The sequence below is a fragment of the Sorex fumeus genome, unplaced genomic scaffold (genome assembly GCF_029834395.1).
Source record: "Sorex fumeus unplaced genomic scaffold, SorFum_2.1 ptg000122l, whole genome shotgun sequence".
Lineage (NCBI taxonomy): Eukaryota > Metazoa > Chordata > Mammalia > Eulipotyphla > Soricidae > Sorex > Sorex fumeus.
This window is the reverse complement of record NW_026606179.1, coordinates 39,565,652-39,592,917: the sequence shown is the minus strand read 5'-3', so window position 1 is coordinate 39,592,917 and position 27,266 is coordinate 39,565,652. Positions and strand designations below refer to the sequence as shown.

Genomic DNA, 27,266 nt, shown 5'->3' with positions numbered 1-27,266 from the left:
GCCGCCCACTGGGTCTGTGGACCAGTGCCTGGGAACTGTGTGGCATCTCTGCAAGGCATAGTGAGTGCTGGGGGGCCCAGAACCCATCGGGCTCCCCTAGGATGCAGTGAACTCCCCGGGGGACAGAGGACCCCCCCACACCTCACGGGCCTCTTTGGGCCGGCCTCACCCCACCCCTGCCATCTGCCTGGTGCCCGGGGTCCAGTGCCCCTGGGGCCAGGTTTGCCCACGGGACGCCCCATCTGCTGGGAGTCAGGGAGGGTCCCTGGGCCGGCTGGGGCGGGTTCTAATTGGGGGAAGGTGACGCTGGGGGTGGGGCCTGGAAGGGGCAGAGATCCACCCCACAGCTCTGCTGAAGGGAGAGGGAGTGAGGGGCGGGCTCAGCTCCTGGCTCCCCGGCCCTCATCTCTGTCAGGCCAGGCCACCCGGGAGGCCTCAGCTGTAGTCACACCACCGTACCCAACCACCACCATCTGTCCCCACAGTCCTGCAGTTCTCATACCCGCCCTGACACACACACACAAACACACACACCCCACCCTCCCCAGACCAAAAAAAGTCTCAGACCAAACTCCTGTTTTCTCACTCCAGTAACTTGTTTCGGTCTCTGTTTCTTGTGTGACTGTTTCGGCAGCTTTGTCTAGCCTTGGGGAGGGCTGGGTGTTGGAACACGGTGTGACTGAAACCTGATCATGAACAGCTTTGGAAGGGTCTATCTCACAGTGATTCATTTTCAAGAATCATTTCAAAATAATAAAAAATAATTTTTTAAAAAAGAGAGAGAGCAGCAAATCGCAGTACCTCATATCTTAGTGCCCAAATGAGGTGATGGAGAGTAGACAGGGCGAATTTCTCTGAGGTACCTGGTTGCAGGGGACGCCAGGGCCTCAGTCTTCCCCGGAGGTTAGGGAATGGGACGAGAGGGGGCTGGCAGGAATCCAGATGGCGGAAACCGCAGCCGATCAAAGTCTGACCTGTCGGGGAGACTGAGACCCACCCACCCAGCCCAGGGAGGCAGCACCTGCCGTTTGGCAAACACGGGGCCAGACTGGCCCTGCCCAGCCCTTCTGAGCCTCTGCCAGATACAGGGCCACTTGGGGGACAGGGCACTGGAGTCACCTACAGGGGAGGCCCAAGACATCACACAACCAGCTGCAGGGCCCATGTCCCCTTCCTGGGGGAGATAACACCAGGACCCGGAGCCAGGCACACATGGGCTCTGAGACTCGGTGGGCCTCATCTCGGGAGTGACCCGCCCCGGGTCAAGGCCAGCCTCATGCTGACAAGCCGTGGGTCAACAACAAGTGTGATACAGTCCTCAGGAAGAAAGGGGTGACCGATAAGTCACTTTTCTACTTTCCAGTCTCCGCAGAAGGCAGTCGTGAGTGTTCACAGTTAATAAATCAAGTTATTTATGGCTCGGGAAGGCAGCGGGGACAGAGGCTGTTGGAATGGCCGGTCACCCCCCTGCGAGGGCGTCACAGGAAACGGGGCCTTCCGATAAGCCCCTGGAAACCACTGCTGTGTCCAAGCCTGTGCTTCCAGAAGCTTCTCTGAAAATCTCCACAGCCCTGCCCTGTGTGGAGAGCAGCCACCACACACAGCTGTGTCTTATCTTTTTTTTTTTTATGTAGGAGTACTGCTATTTATTCAGCCACTGATTAGCTGATTGAATTGGGCATGAACTCCACCTTACTTTTTTTTGCATTTTTTATAATTTTATTTATTGAATCACCATGAGAGCAGTTACAAAGCTTTCGGGTCTAAGTCTCGGTCATACAATGAAACACCCATACCTTCACCAGTGCCCATTCTCCACCCCCAACAACCCCAGTATACCCCCATCCCACACCCTCCCCCTACCTGTGGGGCAGATGATTTCCACGTTACTCTCTCTCTACTTTGATCACATTCAATATTTTGACACCAGACCCACCATTATTATTTGGGATTTTACCCCAACACTCAGATCTGTCACAACTGTGTCTTCACGGCTGGAAGGCCACATGCAGGTCGTGGCTGTGAAGACCCCGGCCATGCCACTGACAGGCCAGGCCAGTGACTGGACACATCCGAGACTGTTTCCTCATGGGTGGGGCCGACTCAGAAAGCGCTCAGCCACCGAGAGCCGTTACTGCTGCACGCGTCTGACTCATGCACCCGACCCTTCTCCAGTCGTACGGGGCCATGCACAGCTCTTTGCCACTTACTGCCCAGGTGTGGGTGCAGATCCCAGGAGGCTCCATTTTGTTCTTTCTAATTGATGCGAAAATTCCATGACACAGAGAGTAAGATTTCGCTTTCCATTTCCTTTTGGAGGAAACGGGGGCGGTTTGACAATTTCTAGAACAACACACCGCCCAGGAATCAGCAGAGTGAGGGGCTTCCGGGAGGGTAGATGCCTAAGAGAGGGGTCATAGGAGCAGGGAGAGGTTTTTGGCGCGCGCGCGCGCGTGTGTGTGTGTGTGTGTGTGTGTGTGTGTGTGTGTCTTGGTTTGGGAGCCACTGCCAGCAATACTCAGGGCTTACTCCTGGCTCTGTGCTCGAGGATCACTCCTGTCAGAGCTCAGAGGACCTTTTGGGGTGCTGCAGATCAAACCCGAGTCAGCCATGTGTAAGCACCCACTGTACTATTGCTCCGGCCCCCGAAAGTTTTATAGACACTGATAAGATGCTCTTTTCACAAGGTTGTGTCAGCTGTGGTACCTCCTCCCCGTATCCCTTCATCTGCTTCTTTTTTGTGGGGAGGGAAGGGAAACACACCCAGGGATGCTCAGAAATTCCTCCTGGCTCTGTGTTCAGAGAGCGCCCCTAGAGGGGCTCTGGGGACCACTTGGGGTGCCGCGTGGAAAGCCATTTCCCCCCTTCTATCCTACCTGTTAGCCCCTCCACCCCTGTATTTCCTTAAAATACTTAAATATTCAAGTATATTCAAGCACTGTTTGTTCAGTGCATCCATCTTGAATCTGTGTGTGTGGTGTGAGTGTGTGTGTGTGTGTGTGTGTGTGTGTGTGTGTGTGTGTGTGTTATGTGAGGCGGGAAGACCCGGTTGCCCAGACAGTCTGCAGTGATTGATTCAACCTCCCTGGCTGCCTGGCGGTGCCCTTTGCCAGCTGCGTGGCCCTGAGCTTCCTTGTTGCGACTGGCAAGGGACGGTGTCTGCTGGTGTTGACTGAGGGAGCAGCTGGCGACTCAGTGCAGCGAGCGGGAGAACCTGCTGATAAACGCGGGAACTTGCCATTGGATTCTCCTTTGGTTTTTCAAACCAGCCTCATTTTTCAGTTCTTTCCCACCCAGGTAACGTGCTGGAGGGTGACACAGAGTCTTGTGGCAAATACCAACCCCCCCAACCACCACCAATCTAAACATCGTTTATCGCTCCAGCAAGTCCCTTTTATGCTGCTTTGCAGTTCCCCACATCTCCTCAGCCCATGATTTTTAATTTGTTTTTGGGATCATACCCATCAGTGTTCAGGACGTATTCCTGGCTCTGTGCTCAGAGATCAATCCTGGTGCTCCGGGGTCCATCTGGGGTGCTGGGGACTGAACCTGAGTCAGCAGCATGCAAGGGAAATGCCCCACCTGCTTGTTGTCCTGTCGCTCCAGCCCCCTCACTGTCATTATTGTTGTCTGCATGCTTGCGGTATCCAGACAAGCATCATTGTATCACTGTATCACTGTCATCCGGTTGTTCATTGATTTCCTCGAGCAGGCACCAGTAATGTCTCCATTTGTCCTAGACCTGAGATTTTAGCAAGTGCCACATTGGAGGCTCTTTCAGGGTCAGGGGAATAGGACCCATCATTGTTACTGGGTTTTGGCATATCGAATATGCCACAGGGAGCTTGCCAGACTCTGCCGTGCGGGCAGGAAACTCTCGGTAGCTTGCCAGGTTCTCTGAGAGTGAGAACTAGACTATAAGAGGTCTAGTTCCAGGACCTTGGTTTTATAGTATCTGGATCTTGGCCGTTGATGGGATTACATGGTGCCAGGGCAGTTGGTGGATGTAACTGTCTAGCTATTGGAAGATGAAGGATCCGGGTGGAGGAGGCCCAGTCCTGATCCAAGCAGGCTTAGAGATATGCATATGCAGAGAAATAAATAACCTGGCTGAGGAAGAAGGATGGTCAACTTCCCCTCAGGGAAAGGGCTTCTCTCTTGAGGCTAACGAAAGCCTCCCCAGACCTGTTTGGTGAAAAGAGGTGGGTCACCCACACTGTGTCTCCCTAACTTCAGGCAGAGAGTTCTGGTCTCACACGTTTGTTCTTTTTTTCCCAAGTCTAGAAATCAAATCTGCCCAATGTTGGCTTAAAGTTTTCTTTGAGACGTATGACTCTTTTGTACCATGGTTCAGAATGATTGTTTTTCACAAGATGGCACCATATCTCTGGGTCACATAATTAATGAGAGGCAAGTCATGAGGACAAAACCCAAAATTACCTCTCAAGATAAGGACAAGAGAGAGGAAGTGTTAAGGATGTTCAATGAGCTCACAGAAGCAAGGGGGAGATAAAACACAGGAAAGTACGAGAAAACAATAATCAGAAATGACAAAACGACAATTAGAAATGGCCAAAACTAAAGCATTTAGGAGGTGGAATGAAAAACTCAGGGGAGGGGCTGGAGTGATAGCACAGCAGGTAGGGCGTTTGCCTTGCAAGCCGCTGACCCGGGTTCGATTCCCAACATCCCATATGGTCCCCTGAGCACCACCAGGAGTCATTCCTGAGTGCATGAGCCAGGAGTAACCCCATGTGCATTGCTGGGTGTGACGCAAAAAAAAAAAAACCAAACCACCTCAGGGGAAGGCCTCTGCAGCTGATGATAAAATGAACAAATTCCAAGATGAGAAGTAGAAAATCTCTAGAAAACAGCAGAAAGATTGGTGGGGTGGGCACGAGGGGGACACCTCAAAATAAAAAAAGAGCAGAATGAACTTTGGGACAAATCCACGAGGCAAAACAAGAAATCGTCGGAATGCTGGTGGACCAGGAAAGGCAATTCCAATGAAGAAGCAACAGTCAAAGAAATCGCTGAGAAGATCCAGAGTTGAAGAACGCAGGCACCCAGACTTAAGAGGCCCAGAGGGTACCAGCTGAAAGAGACCCACCCTGCACGGCTCACTGGTATGTCCTGGCACCCCCCGTCCGTTTCTGCTCCAGCCTCAGTTTCCCTGCTGGTGAACCAAGAGGAGACAACCCGTCTCCTGCCTCCAGGTGGGGTGTTCAGAGTCACACCCCTACAAATTGTGTGACATGGGGGACTGTGGTGCCTGAGGTTACCCCCAGGACTCTAAAAGACAGGCGGTGGGGGGAGGCAGAGGAAGGATGAAGCAAAGCCGACTTCCTGGAACCCACATGCTGCTGTACCCCCAGGGCTTCCGAGGGCGGTGTTTGTGGCTTCCCAAGGAGGAGGAAGGGGTGCACGCCAGTGCAAGAGGACGGTGCCTGGGGCCACCCCAGAAGGCTTTGAGCCCCCCTTGGCCTTCCTCCCCGGGGTTGGAGCCCAGGTCTGCCGTGTGCAAAGCCAGAGCCTCACCCGCTGGACTCTCCGTCTCTTCCGTCCCACATGCAACAGTCATAACACGGCTCAGGTGGGCTCCATTGGGCGCATTCTGCACCAGGAACTCTCCTCATGTCTGACAACTAAGTAATACATGGCATGTCCTCTCAAATCCACGAACCAGCCACTTACTGGGATCATCCCCACAGACAGCAGGAAACTAAGCACAGAGAGGTGTGTGTGGGAGGGGGCACACCTGGGGTGGGGGGACCCCACCAGCCAGCTTGGCTTGAGTTCATGCTCCTACCCAGCTTGCACACAGCCTCCTCGAAAGCCAAGCGAGGTGGAGGAGGAGGGGGAAGACGAGGAGGGGAGGAGCAGGAGGAGGAAAAAGAGGAGGAGGAGAGGAGGAGGAGAAAGAAGAAGAGCAGGAGGAGGAGGGAAGGAGGAGGAGGAAGATGAGGAGGAGAAAGGAGGAGAAGGAGGAGGAGGAGGAGGAGGAGGAGGAGGCGGCTCGGACACCGTACAGGGCACAGACACACACAGGACAGGATGCTGGGGCTGGAGGGATGGCACAGAGGGCAGGGCACTTGCCTTGCACACAGCTGACCCAGGTTCTAGCCCCAGCACCCCATGTGGTCCCCAGAGCCCACCAGTGATCCCTGAGCTCAGAGCCAGGAGTCATCCCCAAGCACTGCTGGAGAGTGGCCTCAAAACAAAACAGAAAAACATAAGAGAAGATACTGAGAAGTAGCTGAAAAACTTTCCCTTTGAGATTATTAGCAAGAGTTGGTGAGGGAAGGGAGACCCCGTTGCTGGTGCCATGAGCACAAGCCTCGAGAGATGAGGCATGGAGTTCGATTCCCGGCACCACTCATAAGAAGACGAATAACAGCAACAAAATTTGTCCTATACTAGCTGCCAGCCACCACCATGCTGAGACCACTCTCCGCACACATGAAGGTACTGGCAGAGGGACAAAGCCACGCGGGTTCCGGGGCCGAGACCTCCAAGCCTATTCGAATTGGAGTCGAGCATCTTCCACCCAGATCCTCCAAATTCCAGTAGGCGGGGGTCACACCCACCACCTGGCCCCCTGGCGCCGTGTAATCCCATCAGCGGCCAAGACTCAGAGACTATAAAATCCAGATCCCGGACGAGAACAGTGCAGTCTCTGCCCCCGCGCCTGGGTGTCATCTTATTGCCTCATTCCTACTTTGGACAAACTTGCAGGCTATCGAATGTAGCCTGCCCACAGGGCAGAGTCTGGCAAACTCCCCGTGGCCTACCAAATATGCCAAATACCAGTAACAATGATGGGTCTCATTCTCCTAAAGAGCCGTGAATATAATCTCAGGGCTAGGATGAAAGAGACGTTACTGGGGCCTGCTCGAGGCAATCGACGATTAACAGGATGATGAAATGAAAAAATGAAAAACTAGCTGCCAACCCAGAACACATTTAAAAAAAAACAAAAACAAAAATCAATACTAAAAACCTCATTATGCAATACCATAGGGGACATCACTAGAAAATGTTTTTTTTTTTAAAAAATGACTGGCAGGGGTCTGAGAGATAATGCATTTGAGGCACTTGTCTCACACGCAGACAACCCAGGTTTGACCCCTGATACCACATAGGGGCCCCCAGGAGTAATACTAGGAGAACAAGAAGACAATGAAACAGAGTTGTCACTTCCAAGAGCACCTCAGGAGAAGATTGTGGCTTCCTCGTTGGTGTTCCGTCTCCCTCTCGCTCTCTCAGGACTTAGGTTTCCTGTGAAACCCGACCAGGTCATCAACTCAACAGAAACATCATGAACGGCTTTAAGGAGAAGCACCCTACTTAGGCCTCACACACAAAACGTAATGAATGTGTGTTGTGTTAACCACTAAGTATTGCGGCAATCTGTTACACATCCACAGGTACGTAACACTGCAATTACTACTCAGCAAACCTCCCCGGAGAACTAGTCCAAACATGATTTACCATCCTTCCAAAGACATCAAGCGCAGAGAAATAAATCTAGCCAGAAAGGTGCAGCCTTCAACTCTGAGTCTCAGGGTAGAGTGAGTCCTTGCATGGCGGGGATGAAATGAGAACACTCGCCAAAGGTCACCTCTACTGGTGGTCCTGCGTTAGGAATGGGGGAACCCTGAATTGAATTGGCACTTAGACTCCTGAGCAAGGTCCTTCTGGGTTTAAACAAACCAACCAACCAAAAGCCAGCCAGGCACAGTGTTTGCAGGTAGCTGGCAAACCCCAACTGTGAAAAGCTATAAAACTTCCCCAGCAACTCAGAGGCTGTCCTGACTTTCAGGCAGGGAAAGTCAAAGTTTATCAGCTCAGACTGTATTAAGCTGAAGGATTTCTGTTCTCCAAAAGGCTTCAGCATGGGAGTGGCAGGTGGGGGGGGGCGGGGGGAGCCCTGCGGCTCAAAGGGTGGGAACACAAACTCCTCCTGGTCTAACAGGAGACCCAGCAGGACACTCCCCCAGGCTGAGGGGATGGGAATTTGCCCAGACACTACTGCTAACTGAAGATTCTGATCCCCTGGAACCCAAAAGTTCTACCCCCAGATAGAGATTGGACAGGATAATGTGAGATTATGCCCCACTGCCTACAGATCCCTGACAATCGCCCCAGGCTTGGCTGGAGCCATAGCAAACAGGGGAGGGTGTTTGCAGGCAGCTGACCCAGTTCGATCCTCGGCACCCCATCGGGTCCCCCAGCACGGCCAGGTGTGACTCATAAGTGCAGAGCCAGGAACAACCCCTGAGCATTGCCAGGTGTGGCCCCAAAACTACATAAATCGAGGAATTCATTTAATGAAATAATGAGGGGATGAATGGGACCAGAGAGACGATGGGAGGGTCCAGGCGCTCACCAAGGCCACAGCTGCCATGGGGGTCCAGCTCCTAACACGGCATGTGGCCTCCCCCAGCACCATCCGGCATGGCCCCAGAGTACAGAGCTGGGTGTGAAACCCCCAAATAAAACGAAATAAAAGAAATGGGATTTCAGTCCTCCTGTGGCTCCGTGATGTCGCTGAGAGCCGGCTGACACTTGAGCCCCCCTGGAGAGCTGCCGTGTATGTGTGTGTGTGTGTGGTGTGTGTGTGGTTGTGTGTGTGTGTGTGTGTCTCCGCTGCCCATGGTGCCCTGTGGTTTTTCTAAGTGGGCAAAGTGCATCTTTTCTCTCATTTATTATGCAGAAGCTCCTGGCTACTGCGGGTCTGGCTCAAGTTCCTTCTGGAAAACTCGTGGCCATCTGTCCTCAGCCGTACCGTTCTCCACGGCTGCTGAGCTCTCTCTGGTGCCCCCACAGGTAAGACTGTCTCTGGCTCTTCCATACTATCCGCCCCCTTCTCTCCCGGTGCCGCATCCTCACTGGTCAAAGATCTTCCAGCTCCCTGATTTCCACATCCACGTCTCCCTATTCATTGAGTTTTTGGTTTGGGGGCCACACCCAATGATGCTCAGAGGCTTCTCCTGGCTCTGCACTCAGGAATTACTCCTGGCAGTTGCTCAGGATACAGTATGGGATGCTGGGAATTGAACCCGGGTTGGCCATGTGCAAAGCAAATGCCCTCCCCGCTGTACTATGGCCCTGGCCCCAGATTCATTTTTCGGGGGTGGTGGTGGTGGGAGCCTGAGTGAGAGCTGAGTTGAGAAGTAGCAGGTTGACAGCAGCCAGAGAGATGAGGAAGACGACCCCCCAGGTGTGCGCAGTCCCTGACAGGAGCAGAGAGACGCAGGGGAACACAGACAGCACCTCTGAAAATAAACGCAGCAATGCTCAAATCTGGAAGGAAAAAAAAAATACAGGGCTGAAGCGATGGCTCAGTGGGGAAGGTGTTTGCAGGTGGGAGTCAGTCCCCTGGCCGTCTTGGAGATTTTGCTTCACTCCACAGAGGATCTTACTTGGGGGGTGGGGGTGGGGCCCTCGTCCTCTGGGTTTGCTTTATTAGAGGGGACCTCGAACAAGCCCTCCTGCACTCATTTGTGGAATATAAAATAACGTGATATGAGACAGACACCCAAGAACAGTAGACACAAGGGCCAGGAGGATTGCCCCATAGCTGGGAGCCTGTCTCATGAGCTGGGGGAGAAGGCAGCTGGGATAGAGAAGGGATCAGTAAGTCAGGGAGGGTTGGAGGGATAGCTCAGGATGGGAGACGTGTGCTGAAAGTAGATAAAGGACCAAACGTGAGAGCCTCTCAGTATCTGTATTGCAAACCATAATGCTCAAAAGTAGAGAGACTATAGGGGAAACTATCAGCCATGGAGGCAGGGGGGAAGGTTGGGATGGAGAGAGTATGGTGGTGGAGAATGTGCACTGATGGAGGGATGGGTGTTTGATCACTGTGTGATTGAAACTCAAACATGAAAGCTTGTATCTGTATCGCATGGTGATTCAATAACAAAAAATTATAAAAAAAAATTAAAAAGAACAAGTCCTCAATAGGTTAGTCTCAGAATAGACACAGCTTCCCACCGTCACACCCCAGAAAAAATCATGAGCGAGACCACTGCAGGGCCACGGCCTGGAGAGTAGCTCCCAGCACCCCAAGCCTCACTGCTGATGCTTTGGGGCCACACTTGGCAGTGCTCAGGAATCACTCCTGACTCTGTGCTCAGGGTTTACTCCTCTACCTGCTGTACTGTCTCTCCAGCCTTGCAGCCCACAGGGTGAGGCCCGGGAGAGTGAAGCTTCATATCCTCAGCCCCAGGGCAGAGCCAGAGAGCAACGGGCCCCTACAACTGGGGTGAGGGACTAATGGGAATGGAATACAGCAGGCCATCATGTGCTCCCCACTGTGAGTCCCAGACAGAGGGGTGTACAGGAAAGCAACTCCCGGCTCTGGGGGATGGGCCGGGGATTGGAACTGAGAGCAAGCACCTCCCTGGGTTGGGGGTCAGGAGAGGAGCTCTCAGAGAAGGACTGGGGCCCAGGGCTGGGCATGGGCTGAGCCACTTACTGAGCCCTGAGGGGCTGTCAAAGGACCTGAGGCTGAAGGTGATTCCCTGTGCAGGGCCTGGGGAAGAAGAAGGGTGGAGGGGCCCGGGCCAGCCCCCTCCCCACCTTTGTCTCCATTGGTGGGAGGGGGTGCGGAATTAGTAGTGAGAGGGATGGAGACAGGTGCCAGGTGGAGGGTTCCCTCAGGCTCTCGGGTAAGCTAAGGCTAGAGCTAGGCGTGCAGGGGGTTCTATGAGGAGACCCCCAGGAGAGAGACTGAGGCGGGATCCTGGGCCAGGCTGGCGTGGCGGGGATGCCATCAGCCTCACTCCTCACAGGCCTGGTGGCGTCCATCCGGGGCTGGTCCCTGAGCTGAGTCAGAAACGTGTGGACCTGAGAGTGCCAGGCAGCAGGTGTGGACTGGCCTGGAGGGTTGGGGGAACGCGTTTCCTGCACCCCATTTCTACACTCCTTTCTAACAGGGCTACTAACCAAGAACAATAAAGAAGGTGGCAGGACCCTGGGGCCAGAAAGGGAGCAACAGCACAGTGGGGAGGACGCTTGCCTCACGTGCGGCTGACCCAGTTCGATCCCTGGTATCTCAGACAGTTCCCCAAGCACCACCAGGAGTGACAAGCCCTGAGCACAGAGCCAGGAGTAACCCCTGAGCATGCCAGGTATGCTCCCCGCTCCCCCCCCCCAAAAAAGAGGCAGAGCCTTTTTTGGCCAAGTGTGACCCTGGGATCCAGCCGGGCCCTGAGGACCCAGAGGAAGAGAGAGGTGGAGAGATGAAGCCACTCCTGGCTACACCTGAATCCAGGATTTATTTTACTGTGTACCTCCCAATTAGTTACTCTCTATTTTACCCAACAACCCTACTTTCAACACCCTCCCTGACACAGGTACAGATGTGTGCCTGCACGTACACACATGTGCACACACAGCCCGTGGCTCTCCCAAATAACAGCCATAAAAGAACGTGGGATGCCGAGTCAAATTCACCAGGGCACCCCAGATGCAGCAGGTGCAGTCTCCCCGCCTACTCCAGATGGAATCCTGGGACCAAGAGCTTCCACAAGCAAGCAACCCCCCTCCTGCGCCCCCCCCCACCCACATGTGGGTTCCAGGACTAAATCTCCAGGCTGCAGGGCGGCAGAGGACCGGGCTGTCCCTCCCCAGGTCCCCACCCACCCAGTAGACTGTCTGTCACGCCCACAACTTCCCTCTGGGTGCCATATCTTAGCCCACCAACAGCCCTGGCCCAGAGACTCCCAATTGAATCCAAAATGGGTTAGTGTCATACAGAGATGTCTCTGGAACCCAACCATTTACAATCTAGAAATTTACACTTCTATACCCGGCCGTGCGAGCTCCCGTGATATTCAAAATGGGCAATGGAAAAAAAATAAGTTATTTCGCATCTGCCCCTGGCAGGTAGGCTTGAATGGTGGTGGGAAACTTCAAGCAAAACATAATGCTCAGGGGCTGGAGTGATTAGCACAGTGGGTAGGGCGTTTGCCTTGCACATGGCTGACCCGGGTTCGATTCCCAGCATCCCATATGGTCCCCTGAGCGCCGCCAGGAGTAACTCCTGAGTGTAGAGGCAGGGGTAACCCCTGTACATTGCCAGGTGTGACCCAAAAAGCCGAAAAACAAAAAAGAAAACCCATAATGCCCAAAATGAGAGAGAGAGAGAGAGAGAGAGAGAGTGTGTATTGGGGAAATTGTCTGCCATAGAGGCAGAGTGAGGAGGACCAAGATGTGGGTGGTGGTGGAAAATGTGCACTGGTGAAGAGATGGGTGTTACCATCATTGTATGGCTGAATCTTCAGCATGAAAGCTTTGTGACTCTATGGTGATACAATAAAACATAAAAGTAATGTGAAGTTCATGCCCAATTCAATTAGCTTAATCAATGGCTGAATAAATAACAGTACTCCTACATTATTAAATAAATAAAATGACATGCATATTCCCAGCCTCAGGCATCTGCATTCACTCGTCACTTTAACCAAGCCCCTCCGGGACTCCCAGCCCCCGTCGGTGGCCCCCACACTGCACTGGCCCCATCTTTACCAGCCATCTGGAAGCCTGCTCTGCCAAGATTGTGAGGGGTGCTGCCACACATCCCACCCCACAGCCCAGGAGCATTTCCAGGAAGTGGTCCCTGCCCAGAGCCCACCCCAAACAGGCCTGGGGCCACTTGTTGGGCTGTTTCCTGGAACCCCAGAGCCAGCCTGAGTCAGGGCAGCCACATCCTCCCTGAGCTTGGCGTGTGGGGCTGTGGGGCTGTGGCTCGGGGTGGGGGGTGCAGAGGTGGGCGGCAGGAAGACCCCACCTCACGGGGCTGCAGGCCCCGCCTGGGCCACCCCTCCTAGCACTGCCTGGGAGAGATGCCAGAGGCTCCCTGATCCTCAACATAGGACCGGGTCTCCACCTGAGGCATTGCCCTGCTCAGGGGGGTGCGGTGGGGGGCTCTGTGTGCAGCCAGACGGGGAAAGGGACCTGAGCCTGGGGGAGCTTCCAGAGAAGCCCCATGGGAAGGCATCAGAGGGTTTGGGGGACTCAGGTCTTGGGAGCAGACACCGCCCCCTGCAGGCCACACGGTGTGGGACAAGGCCAACAGGGCTGGAGCAGAGGCGGCCACTCTGGGACGTGCGGCAGGAGTTGACAAAGTCAAGGGACAGCGGGATGTGCCTAGCCAGCAGCTAGGCCTGGCCATCAGACCAGCCAGCCTCCGAGACTCACGAGCGGTGAGCAGACACCTCGTACGAGCAAGACTCCCACCGCCACCACCAGTGGCCACTCACTCAGCACTAACTCTAGGCTGGACTTCTCCCTATGGCGGACTCTGCTTGTCCCAAAGCTGCTGGGCAAACCCAGGCATCGTACACGCAAGCCAGGTGCTCGACCGCTAAGCGACATCACGGCTCAGAGAAGGGTTGTTTTATTCCATCTTCCAGATCGGCGCTTCCAAGAGTCAGAGAAATAGTTTGGGGCTTAAGGGGCTGTGGCTTGGCATGCGCCAACCCCAGTTTGATCCCCAGCATGATAGGTGGTTTCCTGAGTATCACCAGGAGTGACCCCTGAACACAGAGCCAGGAGTAAGTCCTGAGCACTGCCAGGTGTGGCCCCAGAAAGCACAAACCACACAGGTGATTCCGGCTGGAGAGACCACAGGAGGTAAGACCTTTCCCACGTTGCTTCTACCCCAACCCTAGCTCCGTGCCCGATACCGCATGGGGTTCCCCAAGAAGCACCCGGGGCCACTCCTGGCCGGAGACGCCTCTGAGCACAACCAGGTGTGGTCCCAAAGTTCTAAGGGAAAAAATTAGACAAGTTTCTGTCACTCCCCTTATCCAGGTGGGAAACTGAGTCACAGAGACACTTTACGGAGGAGAGAGCTGGCGAGAGGCAACTGCAATCAGAAAGCTGGCCCCGGAGTCCACACTGCTGGGCACTGACCAAGGGCTGTTAGGTCAGGCGTTGAACAGAGGCTTCGGCTGGGACGATCTGGTTCCGATTCCTGCACGGTGGGAATTCCTGCTCTGGGCCCACAGCCAGGGCAGGCTGCGCAGTCAACCTCCGTTAGCCCCAGTCATGACCCTGAGCTGCCAGGGATGCGCAGAGCACAAGCCCCTGAGTAGAGCAGGCGTTTGAAGGGAGAGAAGCCAGTCCCTCCGCACCCCCCGCCCGCCCCCCGCAGATGCAGCCCAGGACGTGGTGGGTCAGAGCCCGGATCAGAGCACTGATCGCCGCGGTCGCAGACGCAGGTTCCCTCTGCGCACGGGCCGACTGCGCCCCCTGCTGGGTCACCTGGAGAAGGCACTGAGCGCTTCGCTGGGTTTGAGACCCAAGGCAAGGGCAAGAGATCCTCGGAGCTGAGTCGCTGAGGCTTGGGATTTAGAACACACACCCTCCCTTCTCCCAAGGGGGCCTCGATGGCTGGAGTGATAGCACAGCGAGTAGGGCGTTTGCCTTGCACACGGCCGACCCGGGTTCGATTCCCAGCGTCCCATATGGTCCCCCAGCACCACCAGGAGTGATTCCTGAGTGCAGAGCCAGGAGTAACCCCTGTGCATCGCCGGGTGATACCCAAAAAGAGAAAAAATTAAGCCAAGGGGCCTCTAGCTGTGGGCATGGCACAAAAGGCTGGGGCACCTGCTTTACAGGGTTTGACTGACAGAGCTGAGTAGCCCTCAAGCCCTGCCAGGGAGTGACCCCCAAACCCAACACCAACATAGGCTCCAGGACCACTAGCTGTGACCCAAACGACAGAAAGGCACAAAGGGCCTCAGGCATGGCCGGAGGGACCTGAACAGAGTCCTGGAACAAGGATCTCCAGAATAAAAAGCAGTCTGACCCTCCCCAGGGGGTTCGGGGAGCTGTGTCTGAGACCCACCCCCAGATGGGAAGCAGAGGAAACAGGGTAAGCCTTGTTGGGGAATCCCCCCTCTCAATCGACCCTCTTCGTCCTCATTCCCCAAGTCCTTGGAAGCACTGTGCTTAGTGGAACCGAGCATCCAGTTCTGCCATCCCCGCCCCGGAGGCCAACAGCCTTGAGAAGTGACAGGTCAGGGCAGGGTTTTGAGTCTATTCGAAGGCGCGCTCCTGACTCCAGGCCGGCGGGGCCCGGCACTGAGGAGGGTGTGCTGCACCCACTTCACCCCATGGTGGGTCAGGTCTGTCCCAGAGCAAAAAGCCAAGGCCCCTTCAGCCCGGGGAAGCCTCAAAGGGAGCCGGGTCCCCGCAGGGCACGGCGGGCTTCGAGTGTCAGCAGCTGGACAACACCTCTGGGGGCAGAAGCTGGCATGAGACAGTGGCTGAGGCCTCGAGGTTTGGGCTACTGAATAATCCGGGAGGTGCTGACCGTCTCCATCTCCGTCTTGGCCTTGGCCTCCGAGTGCCACCTCTGGCAGCAGAACCACAGGAAGAGGAAGAAACCTGTGGGGACAGGGCCAGTCAGCTGGAGCATCAGGGCCTCCTGTGGGTGGGGGGTGGGGAGGGGGCAGGAGGAATCCTCAGATCCCCTCACAGGGAAGGGCTGGAAAGTTGTGGGGAGCTCTCAGTGAACCCCTGGAGTGCAAACTCCAAGGCAACACCACCCCAGACCAGTTTGGCTGCTAGCTGACTGTGGGCTTAGTACCCTCTCTCTCTCTCACACACACACACACACACATTCTCAAAAACACACATTCTCTCTCACACGCACATTCTCTCTCACACACATTCTTTTTGTTTTGTTTTGATTTTTGGGGGCCGCACCTGACAATGCTTGGGGGTTACTCCTGGCTCTGCAGTAAGGAATCCCTCCTGGCAGTGCTCAGGGGATCATATGGGATGCTGGGGATCAAACCCAGGTAGGTCACATGCATGCAAGACCAAGACATACCCACTGTACTATCGCTCCAGCCCCCCTCCCCCCCCCACACACTCACACATTTTCTCTTACAGGAGATCCTACAGAGCCGAGGAGGGAGCTGCAGAGAACTGGTGGTCTGAGCCCACCCTCGAGACCTCCCTGAAGTTCTCCCACCCTTGGTCTCTCATACACATTCTCTCACACACACATTCTCTCTCATACACATTCTCTCACATTCTCTCTCACACACATTCTCTCTTTTACATTCCCTCTCACATATTCTCTCTCACACACATTCTCTTACATTCTCTCACACACATTCTCTCTCTCACACACATTTTGTCAAACACATATCCTCTCTCACACGCACATTCTCTCACACACATTCTCTCTCACACCCTTTCACACAAATTTTCTCTTACATTCTCTCTCACATTCATTCTCTCTCACACATTCTCTCACACACACTTTTTCTCACACTCATGCATTCTCTCACACACATATACTATCTCACACACATCCTCCCATATTCTCTCTCACATATTCTCTCTCACATTCTTTCTCACACATATATTTCAAAATAGACCATGTGGTAGGCCACAAAATATACCTCGATAGAATCAGGAAGATAGAAATAGTATCAACAATCTTTTCAGACCACAATGCACTGAAGATATAAGTGAATCACACACAGACACGGAGAACCAAATCAAACACCTGGAAATTAAACAACTCAATGTTGAACAACGAGTAGGTCAGGAAGGAAGTCAAGGATGAAATCAAAAGATACCTGGAAACAAATGAGAATAAAGACACGAGTTACCAGAACCTATGGGATGCAGCTAAAGCCGTGTCAAGGGGAAAATTTATAGCTCTGCAAGCATTTCTCAGGAAGGAAGAAAGGGCCCACATAAACAATTTGACTTCACAGCTCAAGATCTTAGAAAAGGACCAACAAAAGGAGCCCAAACCAGGCAAAAGGAAAGAGATCATAAAACTTAGAGCAGAAATCAGCGACATGGAAACCCCCCCCCCAAAAAAAAACAATCTAAAAGATCAATGAAACCAAGAGCTGGTTCTTTGAGAAAATAAACAAGATAGATAAACCACTAGATAGACTCACAAAGAAAGAGAGAGAGAGAACCCTAATAAACCAAATCAGAAATTAGAAGGGGGATATCACAACAGAAACCAAAGAAATTCAAAAGATCATCAGAGACTACTTTGAAAGTCTCTATGCCACAAAACAAGAGAACCTAGAAGAAATGGATAAATTCCTGGATTCCTATAATCTCCCAAGACTGAATCTCTCACACATATTCTCTCTCACATTCTCTCTCACACACATTCTCTCTTACATTCTCTCTCACATACATTCTCTCTCACACATACACATTCTCTCACACACACATTCTCTTTCACATTCTCCCTCACACAGATACTATCTCACACACATTCTCTGTCACACACATTCTCTTTCACACATTCTCCTTCACACACATTCTCTCTCACATACATTCTCTCTCCCACATCCTCTCTCACACACATACTATCTCACATACATCCTCTCACACACATTCTCTGTCTTTGTCTCTGTCTCTTTCTCTCTCACACACTCACACACTCTGATCTCCCCACACCCTTCATCACCCCCCGACTTACCATAAAGCGAGTTGATGATGGTGAAGAGGAAGAGCTGGGGCACCAGAAAGACGCCGAAGGAGAAGAAGCCCAGGATCCAGGTGGTGCCCAGCAGCACGGTGAGGCCCAGCACGGTGACCGCGTCCCGCCGGGCCTGTGCACCCAGCGCCTGCTCCTGGGCCCGCAGCCTGTGCAGGATCCTCAGCGCCCAGCCCAGCACCACCAGGTTGAAGAGGCACGTGACGCCCCCGTAGCCTATGACCAGGACGGCGTGCACCTTGGGACTGCACACCCAGCACCTGCGGACAGTGGCAGCCCAGTGACTCCCACAGGGGTTCACAGTCCCCCCGCCCAGACCCTGGCCGCGCAGCCCTGCCCAGGGGCCACTGTGCAGCACGGCGGGGATTGTGGTTCCTGAGTCGCCCCCTTCCAAGCTCCACTGGGCACCACTCACACTCCAAGGCACTGCACATCACTGCCTGCAGGGGGCGCCCCTGTGAGCGGATTGAGGAGCAGAGACCCACAGTGCCAAGGAGGGAGCTGCAGAGAACTGGTGGTCTGAGCCCGCCTTGGTCTGAGACCTCCCTTGGGTCTTGAAGTCCCTTCTAGACAGGCGCCATCCACAGTTCCCCAGACTCTGTACCGTGTGCTTTTGTGCATCAGCCCGCATGGTCCTCAGAGAGACTCAACAAGCCTGACACAGCATGGGCCCATCCTAGAGATGAGCAAACTGAGGCTCTGGACAACTACGTGAGCCAGGTCAGACTTGAGACCGTGAACCCAGAACCGATGCCTGCAACTGTCACCACCGGCTTCAGGGGGAGACCTTGACACAGCAGCCGTAGACTCCACCCGAGGGGTTGGGGGTGGTCATGCCCGCCAGGGACAGCTGGGCAGTGTGATTTAGCCACCTTCAAGCCAGGGGATTGGCGGGTTTCTGGGTTCAGCAGCCTTTAAAATCAGTGCTGTGTTTCAGAATTCGTCACCTCTCACCTGTCAGGTGCTGTTATCAGAAAGGCCAAAAAAACAAAAAAAAATTGAAAGTTGCCAAGGACACAGAGGGCAGGATGGTGGAGCCAGGAGACTGGGGTCCCAGTGGGGGTGTGGCTCAGCCCCTGGAAGCACAGCACCTCCCCACCACCACCCCCCCACACACACACAACACACCCTGTCCCAAGCCAGGACAGCCCCCCACCGGACACACTCACAGGGACACATTGCGGGAGGCAGAGCTGTTGCCCTGGCTGTCGGTGAAGGGCACCATGTAGCGCCCGTACGCGGACTTCTCGATGCTAAGGACCAGCAGCACCAGGAAGGCCGGGAGCCCTGGGGAGCGGAGACCGGAGGGGATCTGGGCCAGCCCAAAGCTGCCCGTGCCCCATCCAGGGGAGGTTGAGGCAGCAGGGTCCTGGTGGGCTGGTAGTGGCCGAGGCAATGGGTACCACTCTCTCCCCTTCCTCCTCCTCCTCCTCCTCCTCCTCCTCCTCCACCTCCTTCTCCTTCTCCTCCTCCTCCTCCTCTCTCCCTCACTCTCCCTCCCCCTCCCCTCCCCCTTTCCTTCCCCCTTCCCCTTTTTCCCTCCCCCACCCCCTCCCCATCTCCTCTCGCCTTCTCCCTCTCCCTCTCTCTCTGGGAGCCAATGGGGCAAAGGCTTGGAGGGGCAGGAGAGAAGATATGCTAGAGGGGCTAGCATGGTGGCAGAGAGACCAGACACGGTGGTGCATGAGGGGGCCATGGTAGGGGGGAAGTGGCAGTGATAAAAGGGTGATGGAGTGATGTGGACGGGGAGGGGGGGGGCAGATCCATGGCGGAGGTGATGGTGGTGTAGAGGTGATGGAGGTAAAGGGGGAGGTGGTTCATAGGAGCTAGACGTGGAGGAGGAAGTGATATGTAGGAGGGGCAGACATGGTGGAGGTGAAGGTGGTCATGGAGGTGGGCGGAGGTAACGTGTGGAGGTGGACAGGAGGAGAGGGTGATCGTGAAGGTGGGATGGAGGAGAGGTGTTGGAGGAAGCCATGGCGGTGACACCGTTGATGAGCCGGAGGGGAGGTGATCTACGGGAGGCAGCGTGGAGGAGGTGAGGGTGATGACAGAGCTGGGAATGGTGGAGGTGAGGACAGGGACGGCCGGGCTAAAGCCCGTGACTTGGGGAGCAGCGCTGGGTGTGGGCAGGGAGGGCGGCCAGCGGTCCTATGGATGATGAGGTACGACAGGTGGGGGTGGACGCCCAGTCTGGCTGGAGCCCTCCGGACACCCAGGGGTGGGGGGCGGCACTCACCCCAGCCCACCACGCAGAGCTTGAGCACGTAGCGGCGGAAGTAGCTGTTGTAGACGCGCCCCAGGAGGATGCAGAGGTTGAAGCCCTCGATGGCCATCCAGGAGAAGCAGCTGAGCAGGGCGCCGTGCAGGACGGCGCCCAGGACCGTGCACATGATTTCGGACTCCTGGTATGTGGCCAGCACCGAGCTCAGCAGGAAGGAGACGTTCAGGAGCAGCACGGAGCCGTGCAGATTCATGTGGATGCTCGTCAAGGACTCACCCTGCTTCCTGCGGGCGCGAGCGTGGCCCTCCGTGGTCTGGGCACACCCCCGGGCAGTGCCACCCCCCCCCCACACACACACACGCGGTCAACGGCCACCAGCAAGGCCGGTGTCCTGCCACCCGGCCACCACCCTCTGACAAAGCCTCCCCCCTCTGGGAAAGAAGCGGGGTCCTGTGCAACTCCTCCCCCCCTCCGGGGAACCTGGTACGGAAATGCAGCAGCGCCGTGACCAGCGAAGACACGATGGAGATGCTGCAGCCCACGATGCTGATGTAGAAGAGAGGCTCGAGCACTTCCACGGGGCCCGGGGTGAGCTGCTACGGGAGGGAAGGGGGCATGGGGGAGGGGCACTAGACGCGCGTCCGCGTCCAGGCTCCCTCCCAGGCAACTGCCCTGCCATCCTAGCATCGTCTCGGCCATGTGACAGCGCCACTCCCCGCAACTACCACCCCCCTTCAGCTGTGAGGACCGCCCTCCCTCCCTCTCTGCACAGGCTCCCCCCAGCAGTCTCCCCTGCATGTGGTCAGGAGCACCCAGCCTGGCTGGCCAGAGCCCGCCCTCCTCCCGCCTGGTGATTGGCCAAGGGGCGGGCATGAGTCATGCATGAGCCAATGAGACTCCACGCAAGTCTCTGGCAGTCTTGGGTTAAGGGAAGCTCATTTTTAAGCCCAAATGCCGGTCAGATAGGAGTCTAGAGCTTCGAGGTGTCATTACTCCCCCAGGGGGAGACATCCCCCCACCAGCCCAAAGCGAACACAAGTCTGAGGGCCAGGACACAGCTCCGGGGTCAAGGAAACATGATTTGCACGTGCCAGGACAGGACCTGGGTTCCACGCACTCCATGACCCCTTTCCAGCACTGCCAGGTATGGCCCTGGGGGTCCCTAGCACCGCTGGGCCCAGGTGGTGCTGCTCTACTAGGTCCCAGCAGTGGACCCTCCAGCCCAGTTAGCCTGGTACTGCCAGAAGTCTTGCCCCAAGGACTCTGGAGCACTTCCCATCAGAAGGACACAATGGTGAGACAGGATCCGGGCGCCACAGAGCTCCTGAATCAAACCAAGACTGGGGTCCTTACAGTGGGGGAAGTTGTGGGGGCCACACCCCGGGGTGCTCAGGGGTCACTCCTGGCAGTACTGCACAGCAAAGCCAGGGAGGCTGAACACAAGGCAAGCACCGAACCTCTGTGCGCTCTCTCTCTCTCTCTCTCTCTCTCTCTCTGGGCCGTTGCTTTCTTTTCTCAAAAGCCCATTTGAGGGGCTGGAGTGATAGCACAGTGGGTAGGGTGTTTGCCTTGCACGCGGCCAACCCGGGCGCGATTCCCAGCATCCCATATGGTCCCCTGAGCACTGCCAGGAGCAATTCCTGAGAACAAAGCCAGGAGTGACCCCTGAGCATCACCAGGTGTGACCCAAAAAGCAAAAAAAAAAAAAAAGCCCATTTGAGCTGGATGTTCTGTCCCTTGTATCAACCTTTGTCCATGGCATGGTTGTTCCCCGCCCCCCCAACACACACACACACACACACACACACACACACACACACACACACACACACATACCAGCTAGACGCACACTTACCATGAGAACTGCAAAGTAGCTGAGGTGGTAGCAGCGACAGAGTACTTGGGACTGGGAGGAGAGCTCGGTGTCACAGCCCTCGGGGCTCCACTCCCCCCAGTAGTCTTGGCTGTCTTTGGACTCGTTCCAGAACACACAGGTTACTGTGTAGCGTTCCTGGGGGGAGATACTAGAGTTGGGTGGAACCCAAGGGGTGCAGGGGAGCAGGGAGGGGGGTTGGAGGGGGCAGTGTCTGAATGCAATGAGGTCTAACAGACTCAACTAACTGGCCCTTCGTCAACATTCCCCAGGACTCTGAGGGTGACTGAAGGCTGTCTTGGAGCTTCTCTGAGCCTCAGTTTATTCCTCTGCAAAATGGGGTCAGGTATTCCTCGGTCCCTCACAAGAACCATAGACAATCCAAAGGTGACAACGCCCATCTCTGGTCTCTCTGGTAGGTGCTCTGTAACCAGCCGTCGAGGGTGGCACATGGGAACACTACCCAAGCCCATTGACTGCAATGGGCACATGAGCACACATGCAACTTCAGTTGAGCACCACAACCCAGGTGTGCAAGCCTCCCTCCGCTGGTACCACAGCATCGGTGCAAAGGGAAGCGACAGGATAAAAACAAACAAGAGAGGGAGCTGGAGCGATAGCACAGCAGGTAGGGCGTTTGCCTTGCACGCGGCTGCCCCAGGTTCGACTCCCAGCATCCCATATGGTCCCCCGAGCACCGCCAGGACTAATTCCTGAGCGCAGGACCCAGGAGTAACCCCTGTGCATCGCCAGGTGTGACCCCAGAAAGAAAAAAAAAGCAAAAAATAAAAACCAAACAAACAAGAGAGACTCCCGCTGTCCAGTCTCCTCTCAATCCCAGGGCGAGCAGCACCAGTCCAGGCCCGACTCCACGGGGAGTAGGAAATGAGGAGGAAGAACTCAGAGGCCGGGGGTGGGGGTGAGGGAGTCTGGGTAAGGTGGACTAGGAGCACAGAGGCTCTGGGGTTTTTCAGCAATATCAGGGCCAGACGCATTTCAGGCATCAGACTTGTGCCCATAACAGCCCTTCTTCATTCGAGGACCCGCCCCTCCACCGCCCCTCCACCAATGGCAGCGCCAGAAATCAGGCCACATGACCTGAGCCTGGCCAATCAGCACATCCCATCCCCCGGGGGCCGGGATGGGTACCCAGGACTGTTAGACTGAGGAGATTCTCCTCCCCTGCCTGGTGAGAAGGAGGCTGCTGGGATAGAGGGCAGATGGTTCAGCCAGAGGCTAGAGGGACCACTGCTGACCGGCTCGAGAACAAGTCATGAAGGCGCTCTCGGCGCCCTAGGTCCAGCCTCGGGGGAAGCTGGAGTCATCCGGGAGACATTCCAAACCCCACCGGGTTCACTCCAAGCCCCCTGGCTTATGATGCGTTTCAGCTCCAGGAAGCCCGCTGCAGGCTCCGAGTGCAGTGTCTTTCTCCTGTTTCTTTGACGGGAGTTTTCTACGGGGGATAGATTCCAGAGTGTGTGTCTAAGACGGGTTCCCCGGACCTAGGTCTGGCCAGATCAATGCAGGGGGTCGAGGGTGGCAGGGTGGGGGTGGGTGAGTAAGGGAGCGGGGAGAAGGGGTGATGGAGACGGAGGAGGGGCTCCCCAAGAGTACCAGGCTTTGGTTGTGGCTGAATCGGATGTCCACCGGCTCCATGAGGCCATTCACATGTTCGCGGCCCAGCTGGGCACCAAGCACATAGTTATTCAGCAGAGATGCTTTGCTCTCAGACTGGAAGGATGGGCAGAAGCAGATGCAAGGAGATCCTGAGTGACGACCCAGGACGCCCACGGCAGCTCCCCGTGCTTGGATAAGGACAGCAACAGGCCGCCCATCCCAGCCTTTGTTCGCTGGGTTTCGGAGAGGCCGCCCCTGACCCTAATCCTGGCAGTGTTGGGGGAACCAGAGGTGCTGCCAAGGATGGAACCCCATTCGGTCAGGGGCACAGAAGTGCTTTAACCCCCGTGCTCTCTCTCCAGTCTCGGACCCAGCCTTGAGGATCCACTGTCCCCTCCCAAAGCTGTCACCGCCACCCCCGCGGGCCTCACTTGCCTCGTCTCCATCTCTGCCCGGCCTCCTTGAGACCCCAGCTCATCGGCAAAGCCGGTGCCTTCTCCATGAGCATCCTGACTTGGGACGCCCTGAGCACACCCCCTCTCCCACCCTGTGAAGTCCTAGAGGGTCATAACCCGCCTCGGGTGGCGATTGAGTCTGGGTGGAATGTTCTAGAGAGTTGGACAGTCATCAATCAGCAGGCCCAGAGCAGGTTTCCTCCAACCCCTTTGCCCACTCCAAGTGCCCCCCTCCCACCAGTCCACTCAGCGATGCCCCGAGAGGGACGGCCACCAGCTTGAGCTGTGCTCAAATCAGCAAGCAAGCTGCAGGTTCCCTTGACCCCTGGCCGTGGCATGCCTCCATGGCATGCCCCCTCTCCCGCCCAAGTCTCTGACCTGGAAGAAGAAGGACATGAAGAAGTAGATACAGATGAAACGCATCTTCTGGGGACCGGCCTGGCAGGCATTCCGGGCCACCTCGGCTGGGAAGTCCACGGCATGACTGGCCTGGTCCTGTATGGGTGTGGGGGGTCACAGGCTGGGCCACCACTGTCCCCCCTTCCTTCACCCCAGGGCCTCTACCCTCGTGATCCCCACCCCCACCCGCGTGTTACCCCGCTCCTCCTGGGTCCTGCACAACTTCTGTGTCTCCCAAGCCCAGGCTCCTGCCCTGCCTTGACAGCGGTCACCAACCCCGCCCAAAAGGGGCCCAAGGGTGGAGCATCCTGGCTCCCAGCCCCTCAGGGGCCAGCTTCTTCTCCTGCTAAAGGTACCCTCGGGGGAGGGAGGCTGGAATGATAGCACAGCGGGCAGGGCATTTGCCTTGCACGTGGCCGACTTGGGTTCGATTCCCAGCATCCCATATGGTCTCCGAGCAGCGCCAGGAGTAATTCCTGAGTGCAGAGCCAGGAGGAACCCCTGTGCATTGCAAGGTGTGACCCAAAAAGCAAAATAATAATTTAATTAAAATAAATTTTAAAAAATAATAAAGGTACCCTCGGGGGCTCTCAGAGACCCCCCCTTCCGGTCTCTCACCCACGGTTAGAGACAGCAACTCTCCTCCCCATAGGGCAGGACCTGGAGTTTGGGGGCGAGTCCTGGAACCCAGAAACCCACTCCTGAAGCCCAAGGGGATTGCTAGGGTGAGGCCCGTCTGCTGCTGACCGTAGCGAGAGAGAGGCCTGTGAAGTTGGTGCAGGACAGGTCCACGGCCACACTCTGGATTCTCTTTGTCTTGAAGGTGTGGGTGGAGCCCTGAAGGTTGACGTTCAACAGGCTCCCCGCTAGGCTTTGGATGTAACTGAGGAGGAGAGAGGGGGTCGGAGTCCAGAGGCGGCAGGGGCAAGATGGGCTGAGACAGCAGGGCCTCCCTCCACACACCCGGTCACTGCTACCGCTGGTCTTTTGTCCATGGAGTCCCTGCTAGCTCTCACCTTCCCCCATGTTCCCTTCTCCCAGTCAGCTCTGGTACCTTTGCTGCCACCTCCTCCAGGAAGCCCTCCTTGGCTGCTCCCTGCTGACTATGAGAGATGTCCCGCAATCTCGGTACTTTCCTAGCCTGCTCAGCATTGGCCTCTCACCCAGAGCTCTGAGACCCGGACCCCTGGAGAGTCCAGACTCTCAGGCTCTTAGTGTCCTTGCCCGGATAAAAGGTTCAGAGCACCCCAATTCGGCCCTGGCTCTGGCCTCTGTGGTGAAGCGCCCCACCGTGGATAGTCCCCTCGCGGGAATCCCCAGTGTCGCGTGAGGCCCCACAGGAAGGACTCCGCGTGCGCTGCATGCGGGAAGGTGTGAGCTCACACTGGACCTGGCGCCTGATGCAGGGGGGAGCTGGAGGTAAGCAGGGGGCGGCTGGCTCTGGGTGGGCGAGCAGGGAGCCCCCAGACTCACAGACCAGAAAGCCGTCCCAGTTTTCGTCCCTTCAACTTTTTGTCCATGTTCTCCATTTCGTTCATCAGTTCCTGGGGGTCTTGGCTCCTGCCTGGGGAAGCATCAGGCCTCAGCCTCTGTCTGGGAGGGGTCCCCTCTCCCAGCCCCTGAGCGCCCCTCCCACCCCAGCCAGCTGAGGCCCCCACTCACTCCTTTTGGAAGAGCCACTTACCCCGACCCCCACTTTGGGCAGTTCCGAGGCACAGGAAGAGCAAGACGATGTGGCAGAGATCCATGCCGGACCCGCGTGTGCCACCTGGGGAAACACAGCCACACCGGGGTGAGCAGTGGTCACTTCACTGTGGTGAACAGCGTCACTGCACTGTGGTGGGCAGGGGTCACTGTGCCATGGTGGACAGGATCACTGCACCATGGTGGGCAGAGTCACTGCACCATGGTGGGCAGGGGTCACTGTGCCATGGTGGACAGGGTCACTGCACCATGGTGGGCAGGGGTCACTGTGCCATGGTGGACAGGGTCACTGCACTGTGGTGGACAGGAGTCCTGCACTGTGGTGAACAGGGTCACTGCACCGTGGTGGACAGGGGTCACTGTACTGTGGTGGACAGGGTCACTGCACCGTGGTGGACAGGGGTCACTGCACTGTGGTGGATAGGGTCACTGCACCATGGTGGGCAGGGGTCACTGTGCCATGGTGGACAGGGTCACTGCACCATGGTGGGCAGAGTCACTGCACCGCAGTGGGCAGGGGTCACTGCACCATGGTGGGCAGGGGTCACTGCACCATGGTAGGCGGGGGTTGCTGCACTGTGGTGGGCAGGGGTCACTGCACCGTGTAGGGATGGGGTCACATCTCACAGAGGTCTCTGCCCCACCCTCACCCCTGCATCTCACAGATGTGGACACTGAGGCTCAGCAAGCCGAGGGCCTTGCTCTGCCTGAAGCCAGGTCCCCTTGAGCTGGGTCCCTGACTCCGCAGTGATGCCTGCCCTAGGACTCACCCGACATCATTCAAAGAGGGCTTCTCTGTGGGGCAAGACATCCGCAGGCCCCTGGCTTCAACCAAGACTTTCGGCAAGGATTTGTTCCTCTCTACCCTCATTTTCTTTGGTTTTTAAAATGAACTAAGAGGACCCAGAGTGACAGTACAGTGGGGAAGGCGTTTGCCTTGCACGTGGCCAACCTGGGTTCAATCTCCAGCATCCCATAGGGTCCCCTGAGCACCACCTGGAGTGATTCCTGAGTGCAGAGCCAGGAGTAAGTCTTGAACACTACTGTATGTGGCCCAAAAAGGCAAAAAAAAAAAAAATAATTAATTAATTAAACAACCAAATGAACTAATAGAATGCTGCTTCCACAGAGTATGTTCACAGGCCCGAGAGCTCTGTGGGCTGGAGCACATGGAGGAGACCTGGGTTCTATCCCTGGCACCCCATGGTATTCTGAGCACTGCCAGGTGTGGCCCAAAAACAAAATGTTGGGCTGGAGAGATAATACAGGGGGTAAGACACTTGCCTTGCACACAGCCAATCCCAGTTTATTTCCTGCCACTGGCAGTGCTCAGCACTGACTCCTGGCTCTGTGCTCAGGGTATGTGATACCACAGATCGAGCCAGATCAAGTATGTACAAAGAAAACATCTTACCTGATGTACTATTGCTCCAGCCCAGAGAAATGATTCCAGAAATCTTGCAAATGATGGGCTGGAACAACAGAACAAAC

General features: G+C 55.9%; 1 protein-coding gene across 1 annotated transcript; it reads right to left on the bottom strand.

The window, feature by feature from the left end:
* Positions 1-15,304: 15,304 nt before the first annotated feature.
* Positions 15,305-26,552, bottom strand: ADGRG5 (adhesion G protein-coupled receptor G5). The gene is made up of 12 exons (XM_056136112.1): positions 26,546-26,552; positions 25,756-25,839; positions 25,362-25,428; positions 24,793-24,954; positions 24,051-24,156; positions 23,215-23,331; positions 21,583-21,738; positions 20,208-20,323; positions 19,743-20,011; positions 18,673-18,790; positions 17,486-17,763; positions 15,305-15,405 (listed from the first exon to the last, which is right to left on the bottom strand). The coding sequence occupies exons 1-12, from the start codon at positions 26,550-26,552 to the stop codon at positions 15,305-15,307; spliced, it is 1,581 nt and encodes a 526-aa protein (XP_055992087.1).
* Between the last annotated feature and the right edge of the window lie 714 nt (positions 26,553-27,266).